The 26,961-nt window shown below is 39.3% G+C and overlaps 2 protein-coding genes across 18 annotated transcripts in view; one reads left to right on the top strand and one right to left on the bottom strand.

Moving 5' to 3' along the window:
* The window catches only part of SLC10A6 (solute carrier family 10 member 6), a 42,734-nt gene continuing 15,773 nt past the window's right edge, over window positions 1–26,961 (top strand). For 4 of the 5 annotated variants that reach the window (XR_014244306.1, XM_082391178.1, XM_082391180.1 and 1 more), the window contains exons 1-5: window positions 5,755–6,374; window positions 18,034–18,152; window positions 19,721–19,809; window positions 22,965–23,140; window positions 26,042–26,199. Coding sequence is in view for 4 of the 5 variants with exons in the window: in XM_082391178.1 (XP_082247304.1) it covers window positions 5,962–6,374; window positions 18,034–18,152; window positions 19,721–19,809; window positions 22,965–23,140; window positions 26,042–26,199 (955 nt within the window). In the remaining variant the exon portion in view is untranslated. The other variant, XM_082391179.1, reaches the window with a different exon arrangement.
* The window catches only part of PTPN13 (protein tyrosine phosphatase non-receptor type 13), a 247,308-nt gene continuing 240,228 nt past the window's right edge, over window positions 19,882–26,961 (bottom strand). For all 13 annotated transcript variants that reach the window (XM_082391058.1, XM_082391051.1, XM_082391057.1 and 10 more), the window contains one exon: window positions 19,882–20,397. In XM_082391058.1, coding sequence (XP_082247184.1) covers window positions 20,140–20,397 — 258 coding nt within the window. In that variant the 3' untranslated portion in view covers window positions 19,882–20,139. The remainder of the gene's footprint in view (window positions 20,398–26,961) is intronic.

Consider the following 26,961-nt stretch of genomic DNA (forward strand, 5'->3'; position numbering starts at 1 on the left):
ATTTCATTTCATTTCATTTCATTTCATTTTTTTGTCTGCGCTGCACGCAGCATGTGGGATCTTAATTCCCCAACCAGGGATGGAACCCATGCCCCCTGCAGTGGAAGCACGGAGTCTTAACTGGACCACTGGGGAAGTCTCCCAAATTGATTTTATTAAACTATAGTTGATTTACAATGTTGTGTTGGTCTCTGATGTACAGAAAAGTGATTCAGTTATATATATACATAATATATATATTCTTTTTCATATTCTTTTCCATTATGGTTTAATTACAGGATATTGAATATAGTTGCCTGTGCTATATAGTAAGACTAATCCCAACTCCCAATCCATCCCTCCCCCATTCCCCCTCCCCCTTGGCAACCAAAAGTCTGTTCTCCATGTCTGTAGGTCTGTTTCATAGATAAGTTCATTTGTGTCATATTTTAGATTTCACATATAAGTGATATCATATAGTATTTGTCTTACTCTTTCTGACTGACTTTAATTAGTAGGATAATCTCTAGGGCCATCCATGTTGCTGCAAATGGCATTATTTCATTGTTTTTTTATGGCTGAGTAATATTCCATCGTATATATGTACCACATCTTCTTTATCCATTCATTTGTCAATGGACATTTAGGTTGTTTCCATGTCTTGGCTATTGTAAATAGTACTACTATGAACACAGGGGTGCCTGTATCTTTTCAAATTATGGTTTTGTCCAGATATATGCCCAGGAGTGGGATTGCTGGATCATATGGTAACTGTATTTTTAGTTTTTTTAAAAAATTAATCTTTATTGGAGTATAGTTGCTTTACAATGTTGTGTTAGTTTCTTGCTGTGCAGCAAAGTGAATCAGTCATACGTATACATATATCCACTCTTTTTACATTTATTTTTAATTTATTTTATTTTTTTATTATTTTTTTTAATGTGGCTGCCATTTCCTCAATTCTGGGAAAGGATCTTTTTTTTAAATTAATTAATTTATTTTTGGCTGTGCTGGGTCTTTGTTGCTGCACGCGGGCTTTCTCTAGTTGTGGTGAGCGGGGGCTACTCTTCGTTGTGGTGCGCAGGTTTCTCCTTGCAGTGGCTTCTCTTGTTGTGGAGCATGGGCTCTAGGCACGCGGGCTTCAGTAGTTGTGGTGCATGGGCTTCAGTAGTTGTGGCTTGTGGGCTCTAGAGAGCAGGCTCGGTAGTTGTGGCACACGGGCTTAGTTGCTCTGCAGCATGTGGGATCTTCCCAGACCAGGGCTCAAACCCATGTCCCCTGCATTGGCAGGAGAATTCTTAACCACTGTGCCACCAGGGAAAGCCTCCACTCTTTTTTTATATTTCCTTCCCATTTAGGTCACCACAGAGCACTGAGTAGAGTTCCCTGTGCTGTACTGTTCTCATTAGTTATCTAGTTTATATATAGCAGTGTATATATGTCAGTCCCAGTCTCCCAATTCATCCCACCCCCTTACCCCCTTGGTAACCATTCGTTTGTTCTCTACATCTGTGACTCTACTTCTGCTTTGCAAATAAGTTCATCTTTACCATTTTTCTAGATTCCACATGTAAGCAATATTATATGATATTTATTTTTCTCTTTCTGACTTATCTCACTCTGTATGACTATCTCTAGGTCCATCCACGTCTCTGCAAATGGCACTATTTCATTCCTTTTTAAGGCTGAGTAATATTCCATTGTATATATGTACCACATCTTCTTTATCCATTCCTCTGTTGATGGACATTTAGGTTGCTTCCATGTCCTGGCTATTGTAAATAGAGCTGCAATGAACATTTTGGTACATGACTCTTTTTGAATTATGGTTTTCTCAGGATATATGCCTAGGAATGGGATTGCTGGGTCATATGGTAGCTCTATTTTTAATTTTTTAAGGAACCTCCGTACTGTTCTCCATAGTGGTTGTACCAATTTACATTCCCACCAACAGTGCAAGAGGGTTCCCTTTTCTCCACACCCTTTCCAGCATTTATTGTAGAATTTTTGATGATGGCCATTCTGACCGGTGTAAGGTGATACTTCATTGTAGTTTTGATTTGCATTTCTCTAATAATTAGTGATGTTGAGCATCTTTTCATGTGCCTCTTGGCCATCACTATGTCTTCTTTGGAGAAATGTCTATTTAGGTCTTCCACCCATTTTTTGATTGGGTTGTTTGTTTTTTTCATATTGAGCTGCATGAGCTGTTTGTTTATTTTTGTTTTTATTTTCATTACTCTAGGCAGTGGATCGAAAAAGATCTTGCTGCGATTTATGTCAAAGAGTGTTCTTCCTATATTTTCCTCTAAGAGTTTTATAGTATCCGGGCTTACATTTAGGTCTTTAATTCATTTTGAGTTTATTTGTGTGTGTGGTGTGAGGGAGTGTTCTAATTTCATTCTTTTACATGTAGGTGTCTTGTTTTCCCAGCACCAGTTATTGAAGAGACTGTCTTTTTTCCATCGTATATTCTTGCTTCCTTGGTCATAGATCAGGTGGCCATATGTACGTGGGTTTATCTCTGGACTTTCTATCCTGTTCCATTGATCTATATTTCTATTTCATAGGTAAGCTCACTTGTGTCATATTCTAGATTCCACATATGTGATACCATATGGTATTTGTCTTTCTCTTTCTGACTGACTTAGTATGATAATCTCTAGGGCCATCATGTTGCTGCAAATGGCATTATTTCATTCTTTTTATATGGCTGAGTAATATTCCATTGTATATATGTACCACATCTTCTTTATCCATTCATCTGTCAGTGGACATTTAGGTTGTTTCCATGTCTTGGCTATTGTAAATAGTACTGCTATGAACACAAGGGTGCCTGTATCTTTTCAAATTATGGTTTTTTCCAGATATATGCCCAGGAGTGGGATTGCTGGATCATATGATAACTCTATTTTTAGTTTTTTGAGGAACCTCCATACTATTTTCCATAGTGGCTGCACCAATTTACATTCCCACCGCAGTATAGGAGGTGGATTTTTTAGTTCTTCAAGCTTCTAGAAGTTTCCTGTTGTGCTAATTCTCAGAGTTTGGCAAACAATTCCTTAGCCATATTTAATCACCTTTCTTTTTGGCACTTTCCCGTCTGCCTTTACATTCTCAACCTGAAGAAGCCAGGCTTTTCAGTTGGTTTTCCTGAAGAATATCTTTAACCTCTAATTCTATCTGCAGAGAATAGAAATACATGAAGCATTTCCTGTGGTTTGTAGAACTGGATCTCAAAATTAAGGTGCATATATGTTAAACATATTCAGGTGCATTTTAAGCTTGTGAGCATATGAGATAAATTTAGAGATTAGGGATTAATTGGTTTCTTTCTCCATCTTTATGCCAAATAGTGGTGTTTTATCCCTGAGCTATGTCTAAGTGTTGCCAGTCTTTTCAACATGATCATGCTGCCAACTACTTTCATTGTTTCCACTTTGCTGTGCTCCAGGGAAATGAGGACAAGCTGAGAATTAGACTGGGATTTAATATCCCAGGGTTACAACTTACTTGCTTAATAACCTTGGACAAATCACAAAGACCTCACTAGTCCTTTGTTTCCTTATCTGTGAAGTGGGGAATGATAGTACATACCTCTTAGTTTGGATGTGAAGATTCAGTGGGATCTCATGATCCACCTTGCTAGCACGGGGTGTAAGTTTGGCTTTTAAAATTTTCTAATTAATCACTAGAATCTCTACATGTCAATATGTTTGGGGTCCCCTATTTAAAATCTCCTTTACAAATTTACTAAGAACTCTAGGTGCTTACTCTTCCGAAGGAGGCTCCTTCTCAACCCCAAATGGAGAGAAACTCAGAAAAGCCCGACCAGTCCACTGGTAGGCCCTGGTCTCAGCTGCTGTTGTTTGGTTGGGACCTTTTGAATAAATTGGTACTACTGAGGCCAGTGGGTCCTCACCCACTGCTGCCATGCCCCTTCTGGTCCAGATCCTTGCACACAACTTGGTGGCGCCCAAGCTTGGCCTCTCAAGGATACTTCTCTTCTGGTTACATCCACATACTCAGTTGTTGTGTCCTGTATTACCCTGTGACATCTGTGCCAAGACAACTGGATCCAGAGGAACTTGTCACCCGTCCAGACACCCCTTCCTTTCTGGATGTGTAATTAGATTTTATTTTCTACCAGTGGACCTCAGTTGTAATCATCCTAATTCATTTGAGAAATTCTGCTAACACTGAATTTCAAAAGGCAAGTGGCCAAGGACACCTTCCCCTTTGGAGACTCCTTAAGTCCACTTTGCAAATTTAGCCCCCTCCTCCAAGCTATTAGAGCTGAGTACCAAGCAAATCACCAAAGTTCCTATCACTTCATCATCTATCAGGAATGGCTTACTAAACCTAAATTTGTGTAATTAAGAAGGGTCATTCAAGTGATTATTTTGGGAACAAAGAAGGACTGCCAAGGGACTTTTTGACATTATCCAGACAGAAATAATCTGATACCTTCTTACTAAATAAGGTTAAAAAAAACTTCTGCTTCACCAGACACAGCCACATATGTGTAAAGTATCTAGCATGCCTCTGTCACTTAGTAGGTGCTCAAAAAATGTTAGTTCTCTCCTTCTTCCATTTCTCCTCAGCTTGACCACCCCTCAGCATCATTTAGCTGGGAACATGTAGCTTTCCAGAGACCTAACCCACTCCTAAGTGTCCATTTCTCTGCTTGGCTCTGCATGAACACAATATAGATGGTTCTGGGTTGCCTCCTGACAGGCTTACCAAGCTTGGTGTAGACATTGGCTTGTTCTCGGGCATAAAACAAGAATTGGTGGCAGCAGGTCCTCATGCTGACCTCTGATGACCTCCAGCAAGGTTCTACCTTCAGAGCTGCTTTTAGGGGGGTTTGCCTCAGGCAGTTTATACTTCCTGCAAATAGTTAGATTTCATTTTACATTTGTATTCAACTTGTTTTTAATACAGCAAAGATGCCTGGAGCATTTTGTCATGGAAAATAATTTGCTAATCCAAAAATAAACAATGCATAGCTAGTATCCCTCTTTGTCCCACAATACACTTCTTGCTTTCTGTGAGAAGGGGTGTGGCATCTGCTGTTTGGAGCTTCAGTTTCATGGAACTATATTTTCCTTGTCTGGTTTTGCCAACAAAACATGTGTCCATGTGGTTAAGGCACACAGAGGGGCCCCAGGCCATTGCAGTCAGAGGCTGACCTCAGACTCTGTCTTCAGCCTTCCGGACAAGCTCTTTACTACATTTTATTGCTGAATTCCCAGACCTCACTACAAGACCTAGGGTGAGGCATCACAAAAAGAAAGTGACAGCTCCCTTGAATTATTTTGGGTTCAGAAGTGAGTTTCCACATGTTTCATGAGACAAATCAGGTGCTTAATATCATTATTTTTACAGGTGTTTCATTATTGGCTTTAGACACAAATTCTAATAGAAATAGAGAGAAGAAAAAGTGAGACTAATTCCAAAGCTCTCTTGAAATTATCCTTAGTCCCTCCTGACATTTCCTTAACTGGCCTTTTGTTTTGATGTCTTCAACAGAAAAGTTTTCCTAATGCTGTGAGGTGTGGCTTTGGCTTAGCTGCCTTTGTTTTTTCCAGAGTTAGCCTTTGTCTCTGCAGAACATTGCATCCTAGCTTTTGGAAATCCCCACTGAACTTGGAGAAATTATGCCTTGCCATCCAACCTCTCTCCTGGAACACAATGTGATTTCTGACGGCATACCAGTTGCTCCACTTGACAGTGTTTGCTTGTCTCATTTCACTTGAATATTCACTGGTGAGTAAGAACAGAAGTGGAAAGCCTTACTTACCACAGTTTATTATACGTTTCATGCCCATGATAATTACTTTTATAATGCCACTCGTGAATAAATTGATCAGATTAGGATGAATCACCTGACTGGCCAACAGCTATTGGAATGATCCTCCATGTGTGACTTGGAATTATTACAAAACGTGGCAGGATAGACCTGCCCAGCCATCGCGGCAGATGTTCATTTGTAATGCTGCCTTAAGGAATAAGGAGATGAGAGCAAATTGTTCCAGCAGCTCAGCCTGCCCTGCCAACAGTTCGGAGGAGGAGTTGCCAGTGGGGCTGGAGGTCTATGGGAACCTGGAACTTGTTTTCACAGTGGTGTCAGCCATGATGATCGGCCTGCTCATGTTCTCCTTGGGCTGCTCTGTGGAGATCCGGAGGCTCTGGTCGCACATCAGGAGACCCTGGGGCATTGCTGTGGGACTGCTCTGCCAGTTTGGGCTCATGCCTCTTACTGCCTATCTCCTGGTCATCAACTTCTCTCTGAAGCCAGTCCAAGCTATGGCTATCCTCATCATGGGGTGCTGCCCAGGGGGAACCATCTCGAACATTTTCACCTACTGGGTTGATGGAGATATGGATCTCAGGTAAGTTACACTAGGGAAGCTCAGCTGTCTTCCCCTGATAGCACTCTGCCAGGGATGGGGGTGGGGATGGGGGGGACTGACACCTTCGCGTTAAAAACTCTGCCAATCTAGGTAGACATTCCATTGGGAAACATTTTATACAGACTTGTTCGGTCCCAGAAGGACTTTCCTTTCTGAACTTAAAATTTACTTTGCTGTGATTGTCCTCTGTTTTACTGGCAACTACTTTTCTGAGTAGAGGGGTTGGATTCATATGCAACAGTGAAAGCAGGTCTCCTTCCTCACGGCCCTTCCTAGGCGTGAACTCATTCTCACCCACACTGACGGCTTTAACAACAGTCCTGGTTTCACAGTCTCCCAGGACATAGGTTCAGAATCCCAGGAAGCTAAGGATACTGGTTGGTAGCTATTGTAGTGGTGGTGGTGGCAGCGGCATAACCAGAATGAGGGCCTCATGGCTCTAATCAGCAAGTGATGCCCGAGCATCTACTTTATGAGATCAGTATTTTGGGGGACTGGATAAGGGAGCTTTAGGGGTATGTGATTGATAGATGTATCCTGTTTTAAGTGGCTATTGAGTTGACTTGGGGAGAAACACAAAGACTTATGACTAAAACTGTTCTTTCTTGTTGTTTTGCAGATGTTTAACATTCATTACTAGAATCCCATTCCTTTCATTTAAGCCAGTGACCTTATTTCCAATTATGGTGTAGATAAACACCCCGGGAAGCATTAAGCTTTATCATTCATTTACATTTTAATGAGATTGAATTAATCACATGTATTTTGGAGTACTTGTTTTGATGGGGAAAAGAACATTTGAGGAAAAAATAGAGGAGTCACAATTGGAGAAAATGACAGGGCTAAAACAGTGGTCTTTCTAGAATCTTTGCTTACTTCTGAACAAACTGTTTCACCTTTTGCCCAGGGAAAGAACTACTTATAAATTTAAATCTCTGTTCGATGTGTATGTCATTTAGTTGAGATTTATTATACAATGAATGAATCAGAGGTGCTGACCGTGCTGGGAGTTGACATTAGTGAGTCAGCTGCAGGTATGGGTTTCTAGTTTCCTGCATGTGCTGAATGTTTAGCATATGGAACTTATTTCACCTATAAATTTTAATGGGTTCATGCCAAACAGACCAATAATTAATTTTCATATGGCTATGTTTCTAGTTACCCACTTATCAAAGATTTGAAATGAATCACTTGCATCGCTAATTTAAAAAACCCCCTAGGGAAAATGGCGGGGGGTGGGGGGGTGGTGGTGTGATGAATTGGGAGATTGGGATTGACATGTATACACTAATATGTATAAAATGGATAACTAATAAGAACCTGCTGTATAAAAAAATAAATAAAATTAAATTAAAAAAAACCCCTAACGTGCACTGCTAATTCAAATTCAATGAAGTTGACCATTAACGTAATAATTGGGTACTGAAAAATATTCTTTACACAAAGTCCATATAACAGTGATAAATTCCAGGGCCTGAAAGTTTTTGGAAAGAAAAAGGAAACACAGTTATTAAGTACCCTGACAGGCATGGGGTCTATGCTTTCATATATTTCCTTTCCCTTCTTTCTTGGCTCTCAAAATAACCTTGTAAATGGCCTTTTATTATTCTGAATTTTACAGCTGAGAAAATTGTGTCTCAGATTGGTTAAGTATGTTGCCAAATGCTACAAATGAGTATGGCAGAACGCAGATTTAAAAGCACATCTGTTTCTCATCAGTCTGCAATTTAGGTGCTTTCTTCAATGCCATTTATTAACACAACTAGATCTTCTGAGCAGGAACATAAATCTTTAAGCAGTGTTCTCAAGCACCTCTGTTCTGGGAAAGAGAACATTTATTACCTTCATCTCTTATTAGCCAAAATTATAATAAAAACACCAATTAATAGGAAGTCTATAAAAGATAAAGCTCGTTTTACTTCCCTTAATTAGCTTTTAACTTTGGTCTAATTATTTAACCAATAAGCTTCATTTATAAAACAGGTTAAAATTACCTATTCCCCACAAAGATGTATTTTAAGGAGGAAATATGTATGCAGGATGCCAGGCACATAGTAGGTATGTAGTAAATATTAGCTACTTTCCCATTTTTCTTATAAAATTTTGATTTTGAGCCTCACAAACAAAAAACAAAACAAAAAACAAGCATAAAATTTAAATTCTAAGAAATGAAATTTTAAAATGGGGACTAAATATTAGATTTTCAAAAGCTTATAGATACAAGAGTAATAAATCTTAATTCTCAGTAAAAATTGCAAATAGGAAATTCAGTATTATCAAGTGAAATAATCTCCAAGTTCATTTTGTTTTTCTTACTTGATTACCAACAAAAATAACTTTTAAGCAAAACTCACTAGGCAGTCATTGATAGAAATTTTGTTTTTCATACTGGATAAAATCCAAGAGCATTTAGTACAACATCTTCATTTTACAAATGAGGAAATTTAGATTTAGTGCTCTTGAGATGAGCGCTAAACCTAAATGTGTTTCTCATGTCTTAACTCCGTGCTTCATTCAATTTACTTGCAGTTCGCCATGCGTTCACACCAAACAAGGAGTTTCAGAATCAACATGTTTGAACCAGTTTCTGCATTCTGAGTATCTGATGCTGACACCAGTCATCCAGTCACCTGGGCTCATCGTCTTAGCAGTCCCTCCCCGCCCCGTGACTCCCCTTCATGCTTCACTTTCTTTAGTCAGTCCTCTGCCTACTACTGTAGCCCACCCTCTTGATGTCACCCATAGCTATTGCTTCCTATCTGTCCACTGCCATCACCTCAGGTTAGGCACCACAATTTCTTTCTTGGCCAATTGCAGTATCTTCACAATGTCCTCTCTACCTTCAGTCTTTCCTTCATGGTTTTGTAGTAAGTGGATAAGGCAGGCTCTGGGGTCAGACTGCCTGTCTTTATATCCTGACTTGGGACCTCTTTCTGTACCTGGAAATCATAGTACTTCCTTTATGGTGTTGTGAGGAGAAAAGGAACATATTATACATGTAAAGGCTTCTCAACACCTGTTAAATTGGGTAGAAACTAAGACGGGTCTAACTGACTCCTGCAGGTTTATTTACCATTAACCACTTAAGCATAACTGGTCTTTGGTCAAAATGGACTATTAACTGTTTTGTTTTGTTTTTTAAAGACTTTATATTTATTTATTTAGGCTGCGCTGGGTCTTAGTTGCGGCACGCGGGATCTTCGTTGCAGCATGTGGGATCTAGTTCGCTGACCAGGGATTGAACCCCGGCCCCCTGCATTGGGAGCACAGAGTCTTACCCACTGGACCACCAGGGAAGTCCCTATTAACTGTTCTTTAAACATACCCGGCACTTTTCCAACTTTCTTTTGCCCATTGTCTTCACAGCCTGCAACGACAACTGGCCTGATCTGTCTCCTCCAATCATCCATTATAACTGTTCTGGAAAACAGTTGGCCTACACGTATGAAGAGCCTTAAAATTATCTTGCCCCTGGACTGAGCTCTGCTGATCTTGGCAGGGCTCTCTCACATGTCTGGGGACTGGCTAAATGTGGACTGATCTTGGATGGCCTCAGGTGGGACAATTGGGCTCTCCTCCCTGTGGCCTCTCATTCTCCAGCAGGCTAGCCTAGACCTAACCACATGACAGTGTCTGGGAACCTTACAAGGTCTCTTGAGGCCTGAGCTTGAAAGCAGTTCATCATCACTTCCACCACATTCCAGTGGCTAATGCAGATTGCAAGGCTAGCCCAGATACAAGGACTGGAGAAGTAGATTCTGCCTCTCAATGGGGTGAGCTGCAAAGTCATAGTGCAGAGGGCATGGAAAAGAGGGGGGAGAAAGAACTGGGGACATTTTTGCAATCTACTATACTAAGGATGGACAGAATTCTTGCCTTGGACAGTAGGACATGAAAACTGAGATCTGGCAGTACAGTGTCATAGTTAAGTGCACCAGTCTGGAACCAGAAAGTAGATCCATCCCTTACTAACTGGGTCATCTTGGCAGGTTATGTAAATTCTCTATGCTTTAGTTTCCTCACTTCTAAAATAGGGAGAAACATAAGTTACCTCATGGATTGTTGTAAGGATTGAATGAGTTAATATATATAAAGTGCTTAGAGTCTTACTGGCACAAAATGCTGTATGAGTTATTATTATTATTATATTGGTCAGGCAAAAGAGCACTGTGTCAGGGGCCTGTGTTTTAGTCTCTGCTCAAGGAGCCATGTGTCTTTGAACATAACCTTTCTGGACCTGTTTCCTCATTTGTAAAATCATTGGGTTAGACTTTCTGAGGTCCCTTTTTCTTTTTCTTTTCCATTATGGTTTATTACAGGTTATTGAATATAGTTCCCTGTGCTATACAGTAGGACCTTATTGTTTATCCATTCTACATGTAATAGTTTGCATCTGCTAATCCCAAACTCCCAATCCATCCCTCCCCTGCCTGCTTCCGCCTTGCAATCACAAGTGTGTTCTCTATGTTTGTGAGTCTGTTTCTGTTTTGTAGATAAGTTCATTTGTGTCATGTGTCTTTTTTCTATTGTGGTAAAATATACATAACATAGCATTTACCATTTTAACATTTTTAAGTGTACAGTTCAGTGGCATTAAGTACATTCACATTGTTGTACAATCATCACCACCATCCACCTCTAGAACTTTTTCAACTTCCCAAATTGAAACTCTGTATCCATTAAACAATAATTCCTCCTTCCCTTTAGGCCCTGGCAACCACCATTCTACTTTCTGTTTCTATGAATTTGACTACTTTAGGTATCTCGTATTAGTGAAGTCATAAAATATTTGTCCTTTTGTGTCTGGCCTATTTCACTTAGCATAATGTCTTCAAAGTGCAGCTATGTTGTAGCTTGTGTCAGAATTTCCTTTCTTTTTAAGGCTGAATAATAATCTATTGTATGCATATAAGACATTTTATTTATCCATTTATCCATTGATGGACACTTGGGTTGCTTCTTCCTTTTGGCTATTGTAAATAATGCTTCCATGAACGTGGGTGTGCAAATATCTGTTGGAGTCCTTGCTTTCAGTTCTTTTGGGTATAAACCAGAAATGGATCTGAGGCTCTTTTAAGTTTTAAGTATTTTGTGACAATAGAAAAAGAAAAGCAAATTATAAAGTCTAATCATCCCCCTCTCCCACCCCAGTTTTTAGTGTTTCTCTGGAAACTGACAGAGATGCCCCTCCTCTGTCACATAGCACTAAATATGCAATGCTTTCTTGTCATCTATCAGCGGACACTGCAGTAGCTGGGCTACTTTCAGCCTCACTAGGTCTCTGAGCTCCTCCAGGGCTTGTTCCTCTGCGTGCTTAGAGCCAGCCTGGTGGTGGCAGGCGCTTGATAGATGAGGGTGAATGACTGAAGGAAAGTTTCTGATTGCTCGTGTGTGTTACAAAAACTTCTCTTGAAATGCAATCAGTTTATTGTTACAACTCAGGACAGTTCCCACTGTCTTTAGTTTGATAACTTTTTTTTTTTGGCCATACCATGTGGCTTGTGGGATCTCAGTTCCCTGACCATGGATTGAACCCTGGCCCCAGCATTGAAAGCCTGGAATCCTAACCACTAGGCCACCAGGGAACTCTAGTTTGATAACTTTTGATATACGAGGTCTACTCTTTCGTGAGGAGGTGTTTGTGTCCTCAGCGGCAGAGAAAGGATTCTGACCACTGGTGGTGGTAGAGCCTCAGGGATTCAGTGGCCAATTTTGACTTTTGAACTTTAAAGGAGCTCCTGATCCTTCAGCAGAAACCCTGAAAATAGGACTTCAGATTCTTCAGATCTGTCTGACAGGGCCTGGTAGAGAACTGAAGATCATCTTGAGAGACAGAACTTAGATTGAATCCATGTGACTTAGTGTGTTTCTATAATGCTATGTACCTTAATTTCCTTGTCTATAAAATGAAAATAATACCTACCCATAGGGTTGTTTTATAGACGAAAAGAGAAAATGTATGTAATGAGGCCTGATACTTAGCAGGTGATGCTCAATCAATGCTGGTTACCATTCTTGAGAAGCAGCGGACGGGAGTAACATTTATATTTGGGGATGGAAAACCTGGCCTTGAACTCTTCTCTGGGGCCAAGTCTGTTGATCTGATCTTATAGCATATTCCATGTCCATCTGACTACCTAGATAATTTAAAAGTTTTTTTTCAGTGGGGAAGCAAGCGTGTACTTTCATAGTTTTTTGAGTGTCAGAGTTCCTGAATTTATTGGTTTCAAACTAAAACAACGTGTATAATTTAAACCCCAATTGCAAAAGGGTATACTCATCGACACTACATTTTAATATAATGCATATATATGTAATTTCCATGTTTTAAAGGAGGTTCAGGATTTACCTGTTTTTCCAGACTTGCTGAATCTGTCCCATTATTCTCTGTAATAGTTTGCAGATGGTGATGCCATTCTTCTTAGTGCAAGTGGAATCTTGTTATACTGAAATCAGATTTTGCCAACAATTTCCATATATGTGAACAGCCAAGAGACCCAGTTGACCACATCCTCTGTTTATGCTACATTGGAAGTTCATGGCAGTAAAACAAAAGGTGTGACTATCCAATGCATTCAGACACGTTCACTTGTGCTTTTCCAGCTTGGCAGAGCACCAGGGTCATCTGTTGCCTTCCTTGACCATTACTGTGAACATTATGGGTGTGAAGTTGTATAAAGGGTGGAAGTACTAGCCTATGTAATCAAGGATATAGAATCAGTCTGATATAATCTCACACTTTGCTTCCCACAGTCATGAATCTTACCTTTCTGGTGTTTGAGCCATAGCCATAGAGGAGGAAAATGCTCTGCTAGTTCTCCAGAAGTTCAAGATCAAAGTGATGTAATATGGAATTCCTTTCAGGATGTGGTGATATGAAGAGCCAGGAATATAGCACTATCATAGACTAGGAATTTGGAAAAATGTTCCAGACACACACTTTTCATGAATACAAAGGTTTGAGAGCTGTGGCAAGCTGCTTTTCTTCCTTAATCTGCTCTCTAGTTAGGAAGAAGAACTTTGCTCAAAGTAAGCATTCTTAATAGGATAAGATAATTTTAAATCTCATATGGAGTAAAATATATGCAAGAACTGCTCAGAAAAGTTTGAAAAGAAAGACTTATGTGGAAGTGTCTGCTCTGTCGTATACAAAAATACACTATGAAAACACCGTAATTAAAACAGTCTGTTATTGAGCTCCATGAGCTGCTTGTAAATCTTGGAGATTAATCCTTTGTCAGTTGCTTCATTTGCAAATATTTTCTCCCATTCTGAGGGTTGTCTTTTGGTCTTGTTTATGGTTTCCTTTGCTGTGCAAAAGCTTTTAAGTTTCATTAGGTCCCATTTGTTTATTTGTGTTTTTATTTCCATTTCTCTAGGAGTTGGGTCAAAAAGGATCTTGCTGTGATTTATGTCATAGAGTGTTCTGCCTATGTTTTCCTCTAAGAGTTTGATAGTGTCTGGCCTTACATTTAGGTCTTTAATCCATTTTGAGTTTATTTTTGTGTATGGTGTTAGGGAGTGTTCTAATTTCAACCCAATCCAAAAATGGGCAGAAGACCTAAATAGACATTTCTCCGAAGAAGATATACAGATTGCCAACAGACACATGAAAGAATGCTCAACATCATTAATCATTAGAGAAATGCAAATCAAAACTACAATGAGATATCATCTCACACCGGTCAGAATGGCCATCATCAAAAAATCTAGAAACAATAAATGCTGGAGAGGGTGTGGAGAAAAGGGAACACTCTTGCACTGTTGGTGGGAATGTAAATTGATACAGCCACTATGGAGAACAGTATGGAGGTTCCTTAAAAAAACTAAAAATAGAACTACCATATGACCCAGCAATCCCACTACTGGGCATATACCCTGAGAAAACCATAATTCAAAAAGAGTCATGTACCAAAATGTTCATTGCAGCTCTATTTACAATAGCCAGGACATGGAAGCAACCTAAGTGTCCATCATCGGATGAATGGATAAAGAAGATGTGGCACATATATACAATGGAATATTACTCAGCCATAAAAAGAAACGAAATGGAGGTATTTGTAGTGAGTTGGATGGAGTTAGAGTCTGTCATACAGAGTGAAGTAAGTCAGAAAGAGAAAAACAAATACAGTATGCTAACACATATATATGGAATCTAAGGAAAAAAAAAAAAAAGGTCATGAAGAACCTAGTGGCAAGACGGGAATAAAGACACAGACCTACTAAAGAATGGACTTGAGGATATGGGGAGGGGGAGGGGTAAGATGTGACAGGGTGAGAGAGTGGCATGGACATATATACACTACCAAATGTAAAATAGATAGCTAGTGGGAAGCAGCTGCATAGCACAGGGAGATCAGCTCGGTGCTTTGTGACCACCTAGAGGGGTGGGATAGGGAGGGTGGGAGGGAGGGAGACGCAAGAGGGAAGAGATATGGGAACATATGTATATGTATAACTGATTCACTTTGTTATAAAGCAGAAACTAACACACCATTGTAAAGCAATTATACTCCAATAAAGATGTTAAAAAAAACCCCAAAACACAGTCTGATATTTGCTTAGGAAAAAAGGACATTTTGAACACACTTGAACATATATATAATATATAATGAAGTTGGCACTTCAGTTTAGTGAAAAATTGTTTATTTGGAAAATTCAACACACTTGCCTCTCAATATAGAAGACAATAGATTAGTTTCATACCTTATACAATATAAAATATAAATTTTAGATATGTTAAAGATATAAATGTAAAACATAAACCTATGAAAAAGTAAAAAGTGGGGGCAATATTTGAATAACCTCAGGAGACAGGGAAATTTTTAACGAGGCAAGGAACTCAGAAGCCAGAAAAAAAAAAGGACAGATGGACAGATTTGACTATCTCAGTGTTATTTATTATGGCAAAAGTCATAAGCATAGTAAAAATATAAAATAACCTTGGCAAAAATATTTGTATTACATTTGATGATATGTACCCTAATTTTAAAGTAGCTCCTACAGGTTGAGAAAAGAAAAATCAGACAAGAAAGGCTGTTGAGAGGTGGTATCCAAGAGGTTAATAAACCTGAAAGAAAGCACAACCTTGTAGAGAGTCAGGTGTATAACAAAAGAAGAGTGAGATGCAGTTTTCAATGTTCTCATGAGAATTAAAAGGGATTGGCCTCCAGTGCAGGCAAGATTGTGAAATGCAACAGGCTTTTTTGAAAATAATCTGGAAGCATCTATTAAAATAAAAAACATAAACTTTTGACACTTTGGATTCCACTTTGGAGAATCCATTTTACAGAAAGAGAAGAATTATTTCAAGTGAAATATGTGTAAGAATGTTTATTAATACATTGCTTATAATGGAAGAAAACTCAAACAATTTTTTCAGCATTAATGGAGTGATTGAAGAAATTATGGCATATTTATGTTGTACTCTGCAGTTCTTTAAAAGAAAATGAGTTTGTTATATCTGTTGCCCTGAAAAATGCCTATTATATTAAGTGGAGAAAAAAACAAAAGCAACCAAGCTGCAGAGTAAGTTGTACTGTGAGATTGCTTTAAAAAGAAAACAAAACAGCAAAGCCTCTGTTCTCTGAACAGCAGCTATGAAACAGGATTGTTTAAATGAAAACAAAGAGGAGAAGGGATATATACAAATACTTGTGAATTACCTAAGTCGGGTTTTCTGAAAGGGTCACCAATTAGTTAAATATTTGACAGTGCATCTTTGGACTGGATTCCCAGATGGGCGATTGTTGGGTCAAAGAGTAAACACATGTGTAATTTTGCTAGATATTACCAAACTCCCTCCAGGGGTTGTGCCATTTTGCATTTAAAAAAAATAAATTTATTTATTTATTTTAGGCTGCGTTGGGTCTTCGTTGCTGCACGCAGGCTTTCTCTAGTTGTGGCGAGTGGGGGCCACACTTCTTTGCGGTGTGCGAGCTTCTCATTGCGGTGGCTTCTCTTTTATTTATTTATTTATTTATTTATTTATTTATTTATTTATTTATTTATTTATTTATTTTTGGCTGTGTTGGATCTTCGTTTCTGTGTGAGGGCTTTCTCTAGTTGCGGCAAGTGGGGGCCACTCTTCATCGCGGTGCGCAGGCCTCTCACTATTGTGGCCTCTCCCGTTGCAGAGCACAGGCTCCAGACACGCAGGCTCAGCAATTGTGGCTCACGGGCTTAGTCGCTCCGCGGCATGTGGGATCCTCCCAGACCAGGGCTCGAACCCGTGTCCCCTGCATTGGCAGGCAGACTCTCAACCACTGCGCCACCAGGGAAGCCCTGCGGTGGCTTCTCTTGTTGCGGAGCACGGGCTCTATGTGCGCGGGCTCTAGAGTGCAGGCTCAGTAGTTGTGGCTCACAGGCTTAGTTGCTCCGCAGCATGTGGGATCTTTCCGGACCAGGGCTTGAACCCGTGTCCCCTGCATTGGTGGGCAGATTCTTAACCACTGTGCCACCAGGGAAGTACTCATTTCACCAGCAGTGATTGAGAGTACAGAAGGAGTATTTTTAATATCATTGAAGTATAATGGTTGCTGCTTTGCTGGGAATATAAACATTCTTCTGATAGAAAATGTCAAAGTTATCACAGACAGATTATTTTATAGACAGGGTAATTAGATGGAAACATTGGTGATTCATATTATGAGGAAGAATGATGTATAACTTGCAGGCCTGATCAATTGCTGGAGGACCCTTGCTATCTCTGCAGCAGACCTTAGTCCTACAAAGGGTCTCCTTCCCCTCCTCGCTGGGCTGGGAGGTAGTGAGCCTCAGTCTCTAGGCCATTTGTACCATTAACACAGGTTGGGCATATACTATGTGCAAGGCAGTCTGCTGTGAGAATTTAAACTATGAATATTAAAACATTCCAAGACTCTTGAAGCCTCGTGTTGAAGGGAATGAACTCTGGCTTTACCCCTGGGTTGTGTTGTATAATGTTCCCTGTGCCTCACCTCATCTGTAGAGCAACATTAATTGTGTCTATAAACAGTTTGTATGTGCTTAAACAGATTGTGTAATTTTTCCCAGTGATTTAAACATAAAGTATTTTGTTGGCCTGAAGAATATCTCATTTCCATTTACCTTATTTCCCCTAATTTTACTGATTGATTTTGTTGCTGGTTTTATCACCCAGATAGGGACAAAATCCTATAAAGACAGAAAATAGATTCCTGGTTGTCAGGGGCTGGGGGGAGAAGGGAATGGGGAGGGACTGCTAATGGGGTGGAGCTTCTTTTTGGGGTGATGAAAATATTCTGGAAATAGAATAGTACAGTCACATATACTAAAGATACTTTAAAATGAATAAATTTTATGGTCTATGAATTATATATCAATAAAGAAGAACTGTATAAGGAAAAAAATGAATCCTTACAGAGACTAGCAGAATGTTTAGGACAAGTAAATGCTCATAAAATATGAGTTAATTGATAGATGGCAAGAACTGCAGGAAATCTTTTTCTAGACCACAAATATAGCCATCATTTGTTGAATAATAAAACAGGAGGCAGTTTCAAGTAACTTACCCTACATAATCTCTAAGAAGTTGTACCCCAGGAGTTGTTTTTGGTAAGGACTAAATTCTTCATTTCAAACTTTCCCTCTTAACCATCTACTTTAATTTTACTTTCAGCATCAGTATGACAACTTGTTCCACAGTGGTTGCCCTGGGAATGATGCCACTCTGCCTTTATCTCTACACCTTGTCCTGGAATCTTGAGCAGAATCTCACCATTCCATATCAGAACATAGGTCTGTATTGGGCTTGTGACATGAAATAGTAATAGTAATGGTGATGGTAATAATAATAGCTGTTGTTTACTATGTGTCTCCTTTATACAGGTGTTTATAAATATGTTATCTAATTTAATTCTCCAAATAACCCTACAGTATAGATTCTATTACCAGTCCCATATCCTGTATTTTCAGAAGTAGGGCAGTGAAGTAACTCGACCTAGGTCATGCAGCTGGTAAGTGCAGACTGGAATTCTGACTCGCGAATCTGACTGCAAAGTCCAAGCTCTTAACCCCTACAACGGTTCACTTTTGAAAACAAAGCCAGAAAACTTACTTATTAAAAAAAACAAACAACCCTTATATAATTCACTAGAAAGCAGACTCATTATGACCCACAGGTGAACTGAATCACAGTGGCTCTAATGAGACCTTAGTTCCCTCAGCCCCACCTTTTATATCACCTGTGGCCTCGACTTCTTTACTGATCAACATAAATGATTCCTATTGAGTATTAAAGCATATCCACATGTCACAACCACACCCATATCTCTTTCATTATCTCCTTAAACTCTGAGAGCTCTGTGGACTCACTAGGCTTGGAAGAAAAACTTGGTGAGATGATATGTCTATTCTGGTTTGATCAGAGTCTTTGGAGAATTGGTAGGAACTATGATTCGTAAACTCCAAAGTGTCAATCTGGAGTCTCAAGTAATTACTTGGAGAGCTTACAACCCATGGCCCATAGTTCAGAACCATGAATAGAGCCATGTCCTGATAAGAGGTGAAGCCCATTGAATTTGTAAAATTTGAGTGAAATCTTAATTTAGAAATCATGATTTTATGTGCAACTTTTTCTTATCACTAAATTATTTAATATATTCTGTTTTAATAATATACTCTAAAAGGTACTTGTAAACAATTAAAGCCCCAAATATGAGCAACTCACATGACTTTGGAGCTAGTATTGCAAATGAGCAGATTTGGAAAGTGGCACTGGAAAATGTCAGTGTGTGGATCCTATTGGCAAGTAGACCTCTGCTCTGTTGAGCCTGTCTTTAGTCACTTGTGTTAATTAAAAGATGTATTTCTCTACCTGCCTTTGGGTTACCTGGCTACACTTGTAAATATGAGAACTTCCTTTGGTTTCTGTAACAAATGCTGTTTTTGTCTTGTAATAGATATTCCTTACCTTGTGAAGTAAATCACCCATTGGCTTCACATAGAGAAATAATAGCTATAGTTGTAGAGTGGTGACCCCATACATAGCAACCAAAGAATTTTGCAGACATAAAAGGGTCCTCCTGTTTTCTAATCTTTACATTTTCAGTTGTCTCTAAAATTCCGTGTGATCGTTGAGGGATTCTGAGAGAAATGAGAGACTGTTTGTGATGGCATTCAGTGGTATCATATACCCTTCAAAGATTGTCTTCTAAACATTGAAAAACATTTTTTTGGAGATGGATGCAGAAATAAAATGCATCTTTAATTAAAGCTTTTATCTAATTGAAATAGACATAAATTGTTGAGAAATGGGTGGTCAGGGTGAGAGGGGATACCATCTGACAGATTTTTCTTCTCTTCAGGAATTACCCTTGTGTGCCTGACCATTCCTGTGGCCTTTGGTGTCTATATGAATTATAGGTGGCCGAAACAATCCAAAATTATTCTTAAGGTAAGCAACTCCATGGGACAGTTAGCACATTTCAGAATCAGAGACTTCACAAATAGACCTGGGCAATGACCAGAACAAAGGGGCCAGTCAGACACGGCCCCACACCTAGCAATTTTCTTTACATGTCCTGCATTTTTGGATCCAGCCACCATATTTCCTCCACTCTAAGCCTTGCTTTGTCACTCCCATGGGCCCCTACACTGAGGCTTATGACACCGTGCAAAGCATGGAACTCGTGCTTTAGTGACGGAAAAGCTTAGGCCTGCGTGTGGCCAGAGAGCACCCATTTGTTCACAAGGCTTCACACAGGTGCTCTCAAGTGAGGGCTCTTCAAGTCTGCATGAAATGGGGCCCAATGTTTATGAGTGTGGCTGCTTTCCTGGAACAGCGGGATGAAGGGCTGTCTTTCAGAAGCATTCCTGGTTGAGCCTCTAAAGATGGAGTTTGTACACACGAACAAGGGCTGCTACCCACACGAGCAACTGTCAGCATGAAATCATCCAGAACGTACTGAGGAGTCTGGCCCTGGAATGATGGGAGCTGGAACCCTCTGCCTCCTCTTGACTTTCCAGAGTTGTCTTTTGTCTGCTGGGGAAACAAGCCAATGTCCTTGTTAAATGGCTTTTAAAATTACGTGGCTTACATAGCACAGGGAGATCAGCTCAGTGCTTTGTGACCACCTAGAGGGGTGGGATAGGGAAGGTGGGAGGGAGACGCAAGAAGGAAGAGATATGGGGGTATATGTATATGTATAGCTGATTCACTTTGTTATAAAGCAGAAACTAACACACCATTGTAAAGCAATTATACTCCAATAAAGATGTTAAAAAAAATAAATAAATAAAAGAGGGTTTTAAAGATGGAAAAAAAAAAGTTATGTGGCTTGAGAGGAGGTGTTCTCAACAATGGTGTCCATCTCCTAGGGTGTTGTCCATTTTTCCGATTATGTATTGTTTTAGAAGATATATACTTTTATTATATACTGCTTTCATGAAGATTTAAAAAATGTTTTAGTTATTTTTTACATTTGTAAAGAAAGACACTTGGAGCTAATTGGAGGTTCGGCAAATAAATGTCAGTTCATTTTAGTTTGGGGTTTATGGTTTGGTTCAGTTTAAGCTCTTGATGTTTGGCTCTACCTGACAGAACATGCCACTCCATTTGCCTGTACGAATGGATGCCACTTCCCCAGTTTGGCATAAGACTGAACAACTCCCGCTAGTCCTCCAATGAGATGGAGAACGAGAAGAGGGGTTGACAAGCAGACGAATTAGCTGGGCACAGGGAGCTGGAGGAGGGCTTAGATGCTGTGCATCCGGATTGCACATGGTGACTTTACTGTTATTTCAGTAGGAGAAAATTTCCAGTGTGGCAGCGTGTGGTTATAATTTTGTTTACAAAACAGGAGGAGAGAGTATGATCATGGGAACCTCTTACTTTTCAAGTACTGTACCTTGGATTACTTTCTCAAAAGGGCATCTAACAAAAAAATAATGATTTTGGTGTTTCCAGATCCTCTACTAGGCCATCAGTGTCAGTGGAGAAATCAGATACATTTTCTGTATGTCTGTAAAGAGCAAATTAAAAACCATTTGGCTGGACTTCCCTGGTGCCTGCCAGTGCAGGGGACACGGGTTCGAGCCCTGGTCCGGGAAGATCCCACATGCTGCGGAGCAACTAAGCCCGTGCACCACAACTACTGAGCCCACGTGTGACAACTACTGAAGCCCGTGCACCTAGAGCCTGTGCTTTGCAACAAGAGAAGCCACCGCAATGAGAAGACCACGCACCGCAATGAAGAGTAGCCCCTGCTCACTGCAACTAGAGAAAAGCCCACGTGCAGCAACGAAGACCCAACACAGCCATAAATAAATAAATAAACAAAAAAACAAACAAACAACCCCCCCCCCAAAGAACTACCCAGCTGAGCCCAGCCCAAATAAAAAAACCAAAAAAAAACAAAAAACCATTTGGCTATTCCATAGGTGCCGTGGCAGAAAATATTTAATAATATGTATAAATAGTCTAGAGCACCTTAGTTAAAACTAGGACACTTTTATCATTATTTTGGGATGTCTTCCTTTTCTGTTCCTAGTCCTCTTCTAATTTTAGATCTGATTCATTTTCTGATTCAGTTGCTTTTGGTAAATTTTAAACATTGAAATCCCTTTCTTGGTAGAAAGTTGACGGAGGATTTTTTACAATCAGAGGCCTTTGTGTGTTCCAGCATCTTCCCATTAGGCAGAGGCCCAGTCTTTCCCTGTATTTGAGCAGTAAAAATGATCCCAGAACACATCTCTGGTACATTGGGTTGTTTTTATTTTGTTTCGGTTCCCCATGACCGTCTTCCTCCACACACTGAATCACTTCAAATCAAGGTTGATGCTGAATTGGGCGCATAGTTTGCTGTTTACATGATGTGAATGGGAGCTTGCCAAGATCCTGACTTTCCCCCACATATTCTGGGTCTTGCTTCCTCTCTATCTGTTTTAAAACTCAGACCACTGGGAAAAATTTTTGTTGATTTTTTTTTTTGTTTCTATTAAACAACAAAAGCAAGAGACAGTATTCATTTGGGAGAAGATATCAGTATCTTCAATAGTATCTCATTTTACATTAATATTAGCTCAGGTTGTCTAATGAAGAATGGGTACATTTCATTTGGAGGAGAGAAGAACAGGGAGCAAAGCAGTCAAGAAGTCATTGGTGGTTGAAGGGGTGGTAGGGAGAGAGTGGTGGATGGTCAGGCAGGGCAGATCTCAGGCAAGAGGTTACCAGCGCGGGGCCTGCAAGGTTGTGTATAGAGGTGTTGGATGCTTATTATCAGATTTTTCACTTATTTCACAAATTTGTCCTATCCACGAAAAACTCCACTACCTAATCCTTTTGGCAGAATCCTCCACTTGAGAGGAAAAGATACTGATCATAAAATAAGAAGACAGATTTGTGTTGAGCTTCATCAAATCTAGCTCAGTCAAGTCACTTGACCACTTTGGACCTCAGGTTTCTTCTCTGTAAAATGAGATTGGATTCGATGGTCTCTAAGTCCTCTCTTTGTTCTAAAAGCTTCTAGGTTCCAAGGCTTTTGGAGCAGTGATGGACTTTGCAAAAAGACTGTGATGTTTACCTGTACCTCTTTTATTGGTTTGCCTTAGGTTGGAGCCATTGTTGGTGGGGTCCTCCTTTTGGTGGTCGCAGTTGCTGGTGTGGTGCTGGCGAAAGGATCTTGGAATTCAGACATCATTCTTCTGACCATCAGCTTCATCTTTCCTTTGATTGGCCATGTCACAGGCTTTCTCCTGGCACTTCTTACCCACCAATCTTGGCAGAGGTACAGTTAAATTATCCATAAACTTTTATAAGGAGGACAAATTAAACACACTGCCACTGGCAGGTTTTGCCGCCTGGCTATGTCTGGAAGCACAAAGAGTTTTGACTTACAAGGTGGGTGGAACAGGACAACTCGTCCTAAAGAGAGAGAGTGGAAAGATCATAGTAATTCTTTACGTAAATGAAAGCCAAGGCCAAATTGATGGGAAGTTGTAATTTGTGAAATTAGGATTGGGGTATTAACACCACTTGTTGTAATCTAGATACACTTCTTATTCTAATAGTGAAATAGGATGAGTGAGATGGTTTCACTAAATATAGAGATCATTCTAGAGCATGAGCAAGATTTAAGGGATTAGGCATTTATCCACTGTGTCAAATTTTTAAAAAGTTCTAATTATAAAGGGCAAGAAGAGAAAGGAAAAGCTTGAGAAATATGATAGGAATTTATCTTAAATATTATCATTACAAGGTAGGGCATATAATATATAAATACTATAAAATATTAAAAATGATAATCCTCCATATTGCTATGCCTGTTGATGAGATGAGCATTAGTATACAGTGTTGGAGGGAACATAAATTGGCATAAACTCTCTGGAAGGCAATTAAGGCATATCAATAGCTTTGTAAATATTTATAGCTATTAATTCAGTGATTTTACTCCTAGAAATCTGTCCTGAAGCTAGCACTATCAGATAAGCACACGAATATTGATGTGCAAGGATGTTAACTGCAGTGGTTTTTATAAATATAAAAATAGAAACAATTTAAATATCTGACAAAAGGGAGATATTTAATTCATGACTGTGTCTATGTGACGGAATATGATCCACTAGTTTTAATGCTTTTGGAAAACACTTGAAATTAAGTTAAAAAAGAACAGAAAACTATGCATTTTGATTGCCATTTTGTAGAAGAAAAAAATTTTATGCTTAGAAAAATACTGCAAGAAATATACCATAGACTAATACTGTTTAATTTTGAGTAGTGGGATTAAGAGTAATTTTAGTTTCTTAATATTTCCTTTATATATTTTCTAAGTTTTTCAATGAGTACATACTGCCTTTAAAATCAGAAAAGAATTATTGAAGAAAAATAAACCATGCAGTTGAATTCCCAAGGTGGCATTTGGGAAATTTTTAATGGCTTTACATTGTCCACTTGGGGAACATTTAGGGTGGTAACCAAGTACTTGGTGAGGCTCTGCCAAGGGTATCTCATTTCCTTCTTACTACAAGTCTGAGGGGCAGATACTCTGGGTATCTCATTCTACATTCTACAGATGAGCAAACCCTTCAGGGAACTTAAGTAACCTGACCAAGTTCATAGAGCCAGAATGTGGTGGACTTAAGATTTGGGCCTTAGGTCAGTACAGTCATATCTGCAGGGCATTGGTTCCAGAGCCCCCTGCAGATACCAGAATCCAAGGATGCTCAACTCCCTATTATAAAATGGCATAGTATTTGCATATAACCTATGTATATCTTCCATATACTTTAAATCATCTCTAGATTACTTATAATACCTAATGTAATGCTATATAAATAGTTGCCTGCATGGCAAATTTAAGTTTTGCTTTTTGGAACCTTGTAGAATTTTTCTTTTCCCAAATAATTTTGATCTGAGGTTGGTTGATTCCGTGGATATAGAACCTGCGGATACAGAGGGACGACTGTAATTAGGAATGTAGACTGTTGAGGAGTTGAAATATAATTGGATCTGGAGAGAAGATATTCCTATGGCAAAGTGTAGTCAACAATCTTGTTTTTTCCACACCTGATGGCTTGAGAAAGATCAGGACTGAGATACTGCATTTGCCTTGTGAATGGTCCAGGTGTGAGGTCCAGCTGTGTAACTTAATCTTGTCAGGTTATGGACAGGGCTCTGAAAGAAGTGAGGGTGGTCTGGAGAAAGCGTAGCATGCAACAGGGTGACTAGAAATAAAATAAGAGCCACTGAATTTGCCCTGTACTAGTGACGATATTTTCACTCCCACATTCCACACCCTTGTTACCTCCACATACCAGTCCAGTCTGCAAAGAGAAGCCGGTTTATCAAACGTCTCTTTCCTCTCTTCTGCCATCTGTAAAAACCTCAAGACGCCCTTTGTATTCAATAAATTGGAGAAGATGAAACTGCCTAACCCAGCCTCCAAGGCCCTGCCTAGGTTTTTCTTCTTCTCCCTCCTGCTTTTTCTTTTTCAAGTGAGGTTTATTTTTCTTTTCTCTTCTTTTCTTTTTTTTTTGTGATTAGAAAATGAATAAAATATAGAAAAGTAGAAAGTAGAAAAAACTTATTACTAAACCATTTCACCAAAGAAACCGTTTTAGACATTTTGTTTTCATGTAGGGTTTTTATGTTTATTTTCAAGTGTTGTTTAGTTTATACTGTTTTGTATCTGACTCAACTTTCCAGTCTCATCTCCTTCAATCCTCCACTCCGCGCAGGTTGGCTTAGAGCATAAGCAATGCTTACTGAATAGGCCAAGCTCATACGTGTCCCCAGAACTTTAATTTCAATCACTTCCCCACATTAAATGCCTCTTTCAATCTTTCCATTCTTTAGTTTCACCCTTCCTCTGTGAAGCCTTCTCTAACCATTTATGCCACTTTTCTGAATTTCTACAGCATCTCCCTGACCTTCGATCATACTTTGTCCTGTGCTGTTTCTACGTGTATATCTTGTCTTTTCACCCAGATTCTCAGGGCAGGGTTCGTAGGGCCCTATTCGGAGGTGCCTCTCAAGAGGCCACCTACAGAGTAGGCACTCAGCAAATAATTATTGAATGAGTAAACATTTTTAGTGGTCTCAGCTCATAGCTTGCACTTATCGCTATACGTAAAATTTAAAAATACTCCTTATTCCTTATTGCTAGTATGTAAAATTTTTCCATTGGTAGGTGCAGGACGATTTCCTTAGAAACTGGAGCTCAGAATATTCAGATGTGCATCACCATGTTGCACTTATCTTTCACTGCCGAGCAATTAGTCCAGATGCTTAGCTTCCCACTGGCCTATGGACTCTTCCAGCTGTTGGACGGGTTTCTCATTGTGGCAGGTAGGTAAAGCCCCCATTGAGTGGACTTGACTGAAAATTGTTCACCCAGCTTACTAACTCCTTTTTCAATCTGAATATACATGTGCTGCCCTTGTGATACATTTTTAGCCTGACATTTCTGGGGAAAATAAAATGTATAAACAAGATCCTTTGCCACAAGTGGAAGTGTCACAGAAAAATATTTTAAAAAACCTGTGAAAGTGAGCTTATAATTATAAACAAATAATCTTCACAGAAACAATGCACTATCAGAACTCTCCATGAACAATTATTTATCTCAAAAATGACGTTTGTTTTGTTTTATTAAGAGCCTTGAAAGTCTTCCAAATGTTATTTCACAGTACTTCTGTGACTAAGAATTGTGCTAAATGTCTGTGAAATGTTTTTTAACTATGAAGTATAATACATACAGATATTAAAATATATATATGCTTATCTATCCCTACAGCCAAAAATACATCATTTTGCAGGCAGTCATTATGTAGGTTCACAGAAGGTAAATTTAAAATATATAGATTGATAGATATGTACACAAACATATGTATATTTTAATCTTGGCCATTGTAAATTTTTTATTGTTGTCACAGAACGTAAGGCTCAATGATTACTGATATAATTAATTATATACTGATTACAGACAATTAATATAAGGAACACTTGGGGTTTAATTTTCCCACAAGATAAAGTCTAGCAGAATAAAACTCCTGGTCTTAGATCCAGGTTTTAATTCCTTCTCATGGTGAGACTGTGATGGAAGGAGTA

This window comes from Balaenoptera borealis (assembly GCF_965194805.1).
Source record: "Balaenoptera borealis genome assembly, chromosome: 4".
Taxonomy (NCBI): domain Eukaryota; kingdom Metazoa; phylum Chordata; class Mammalia; order Artiodactyla; family Balaenopteridae; genus Balaenoptera; species Balaenoptera borealis.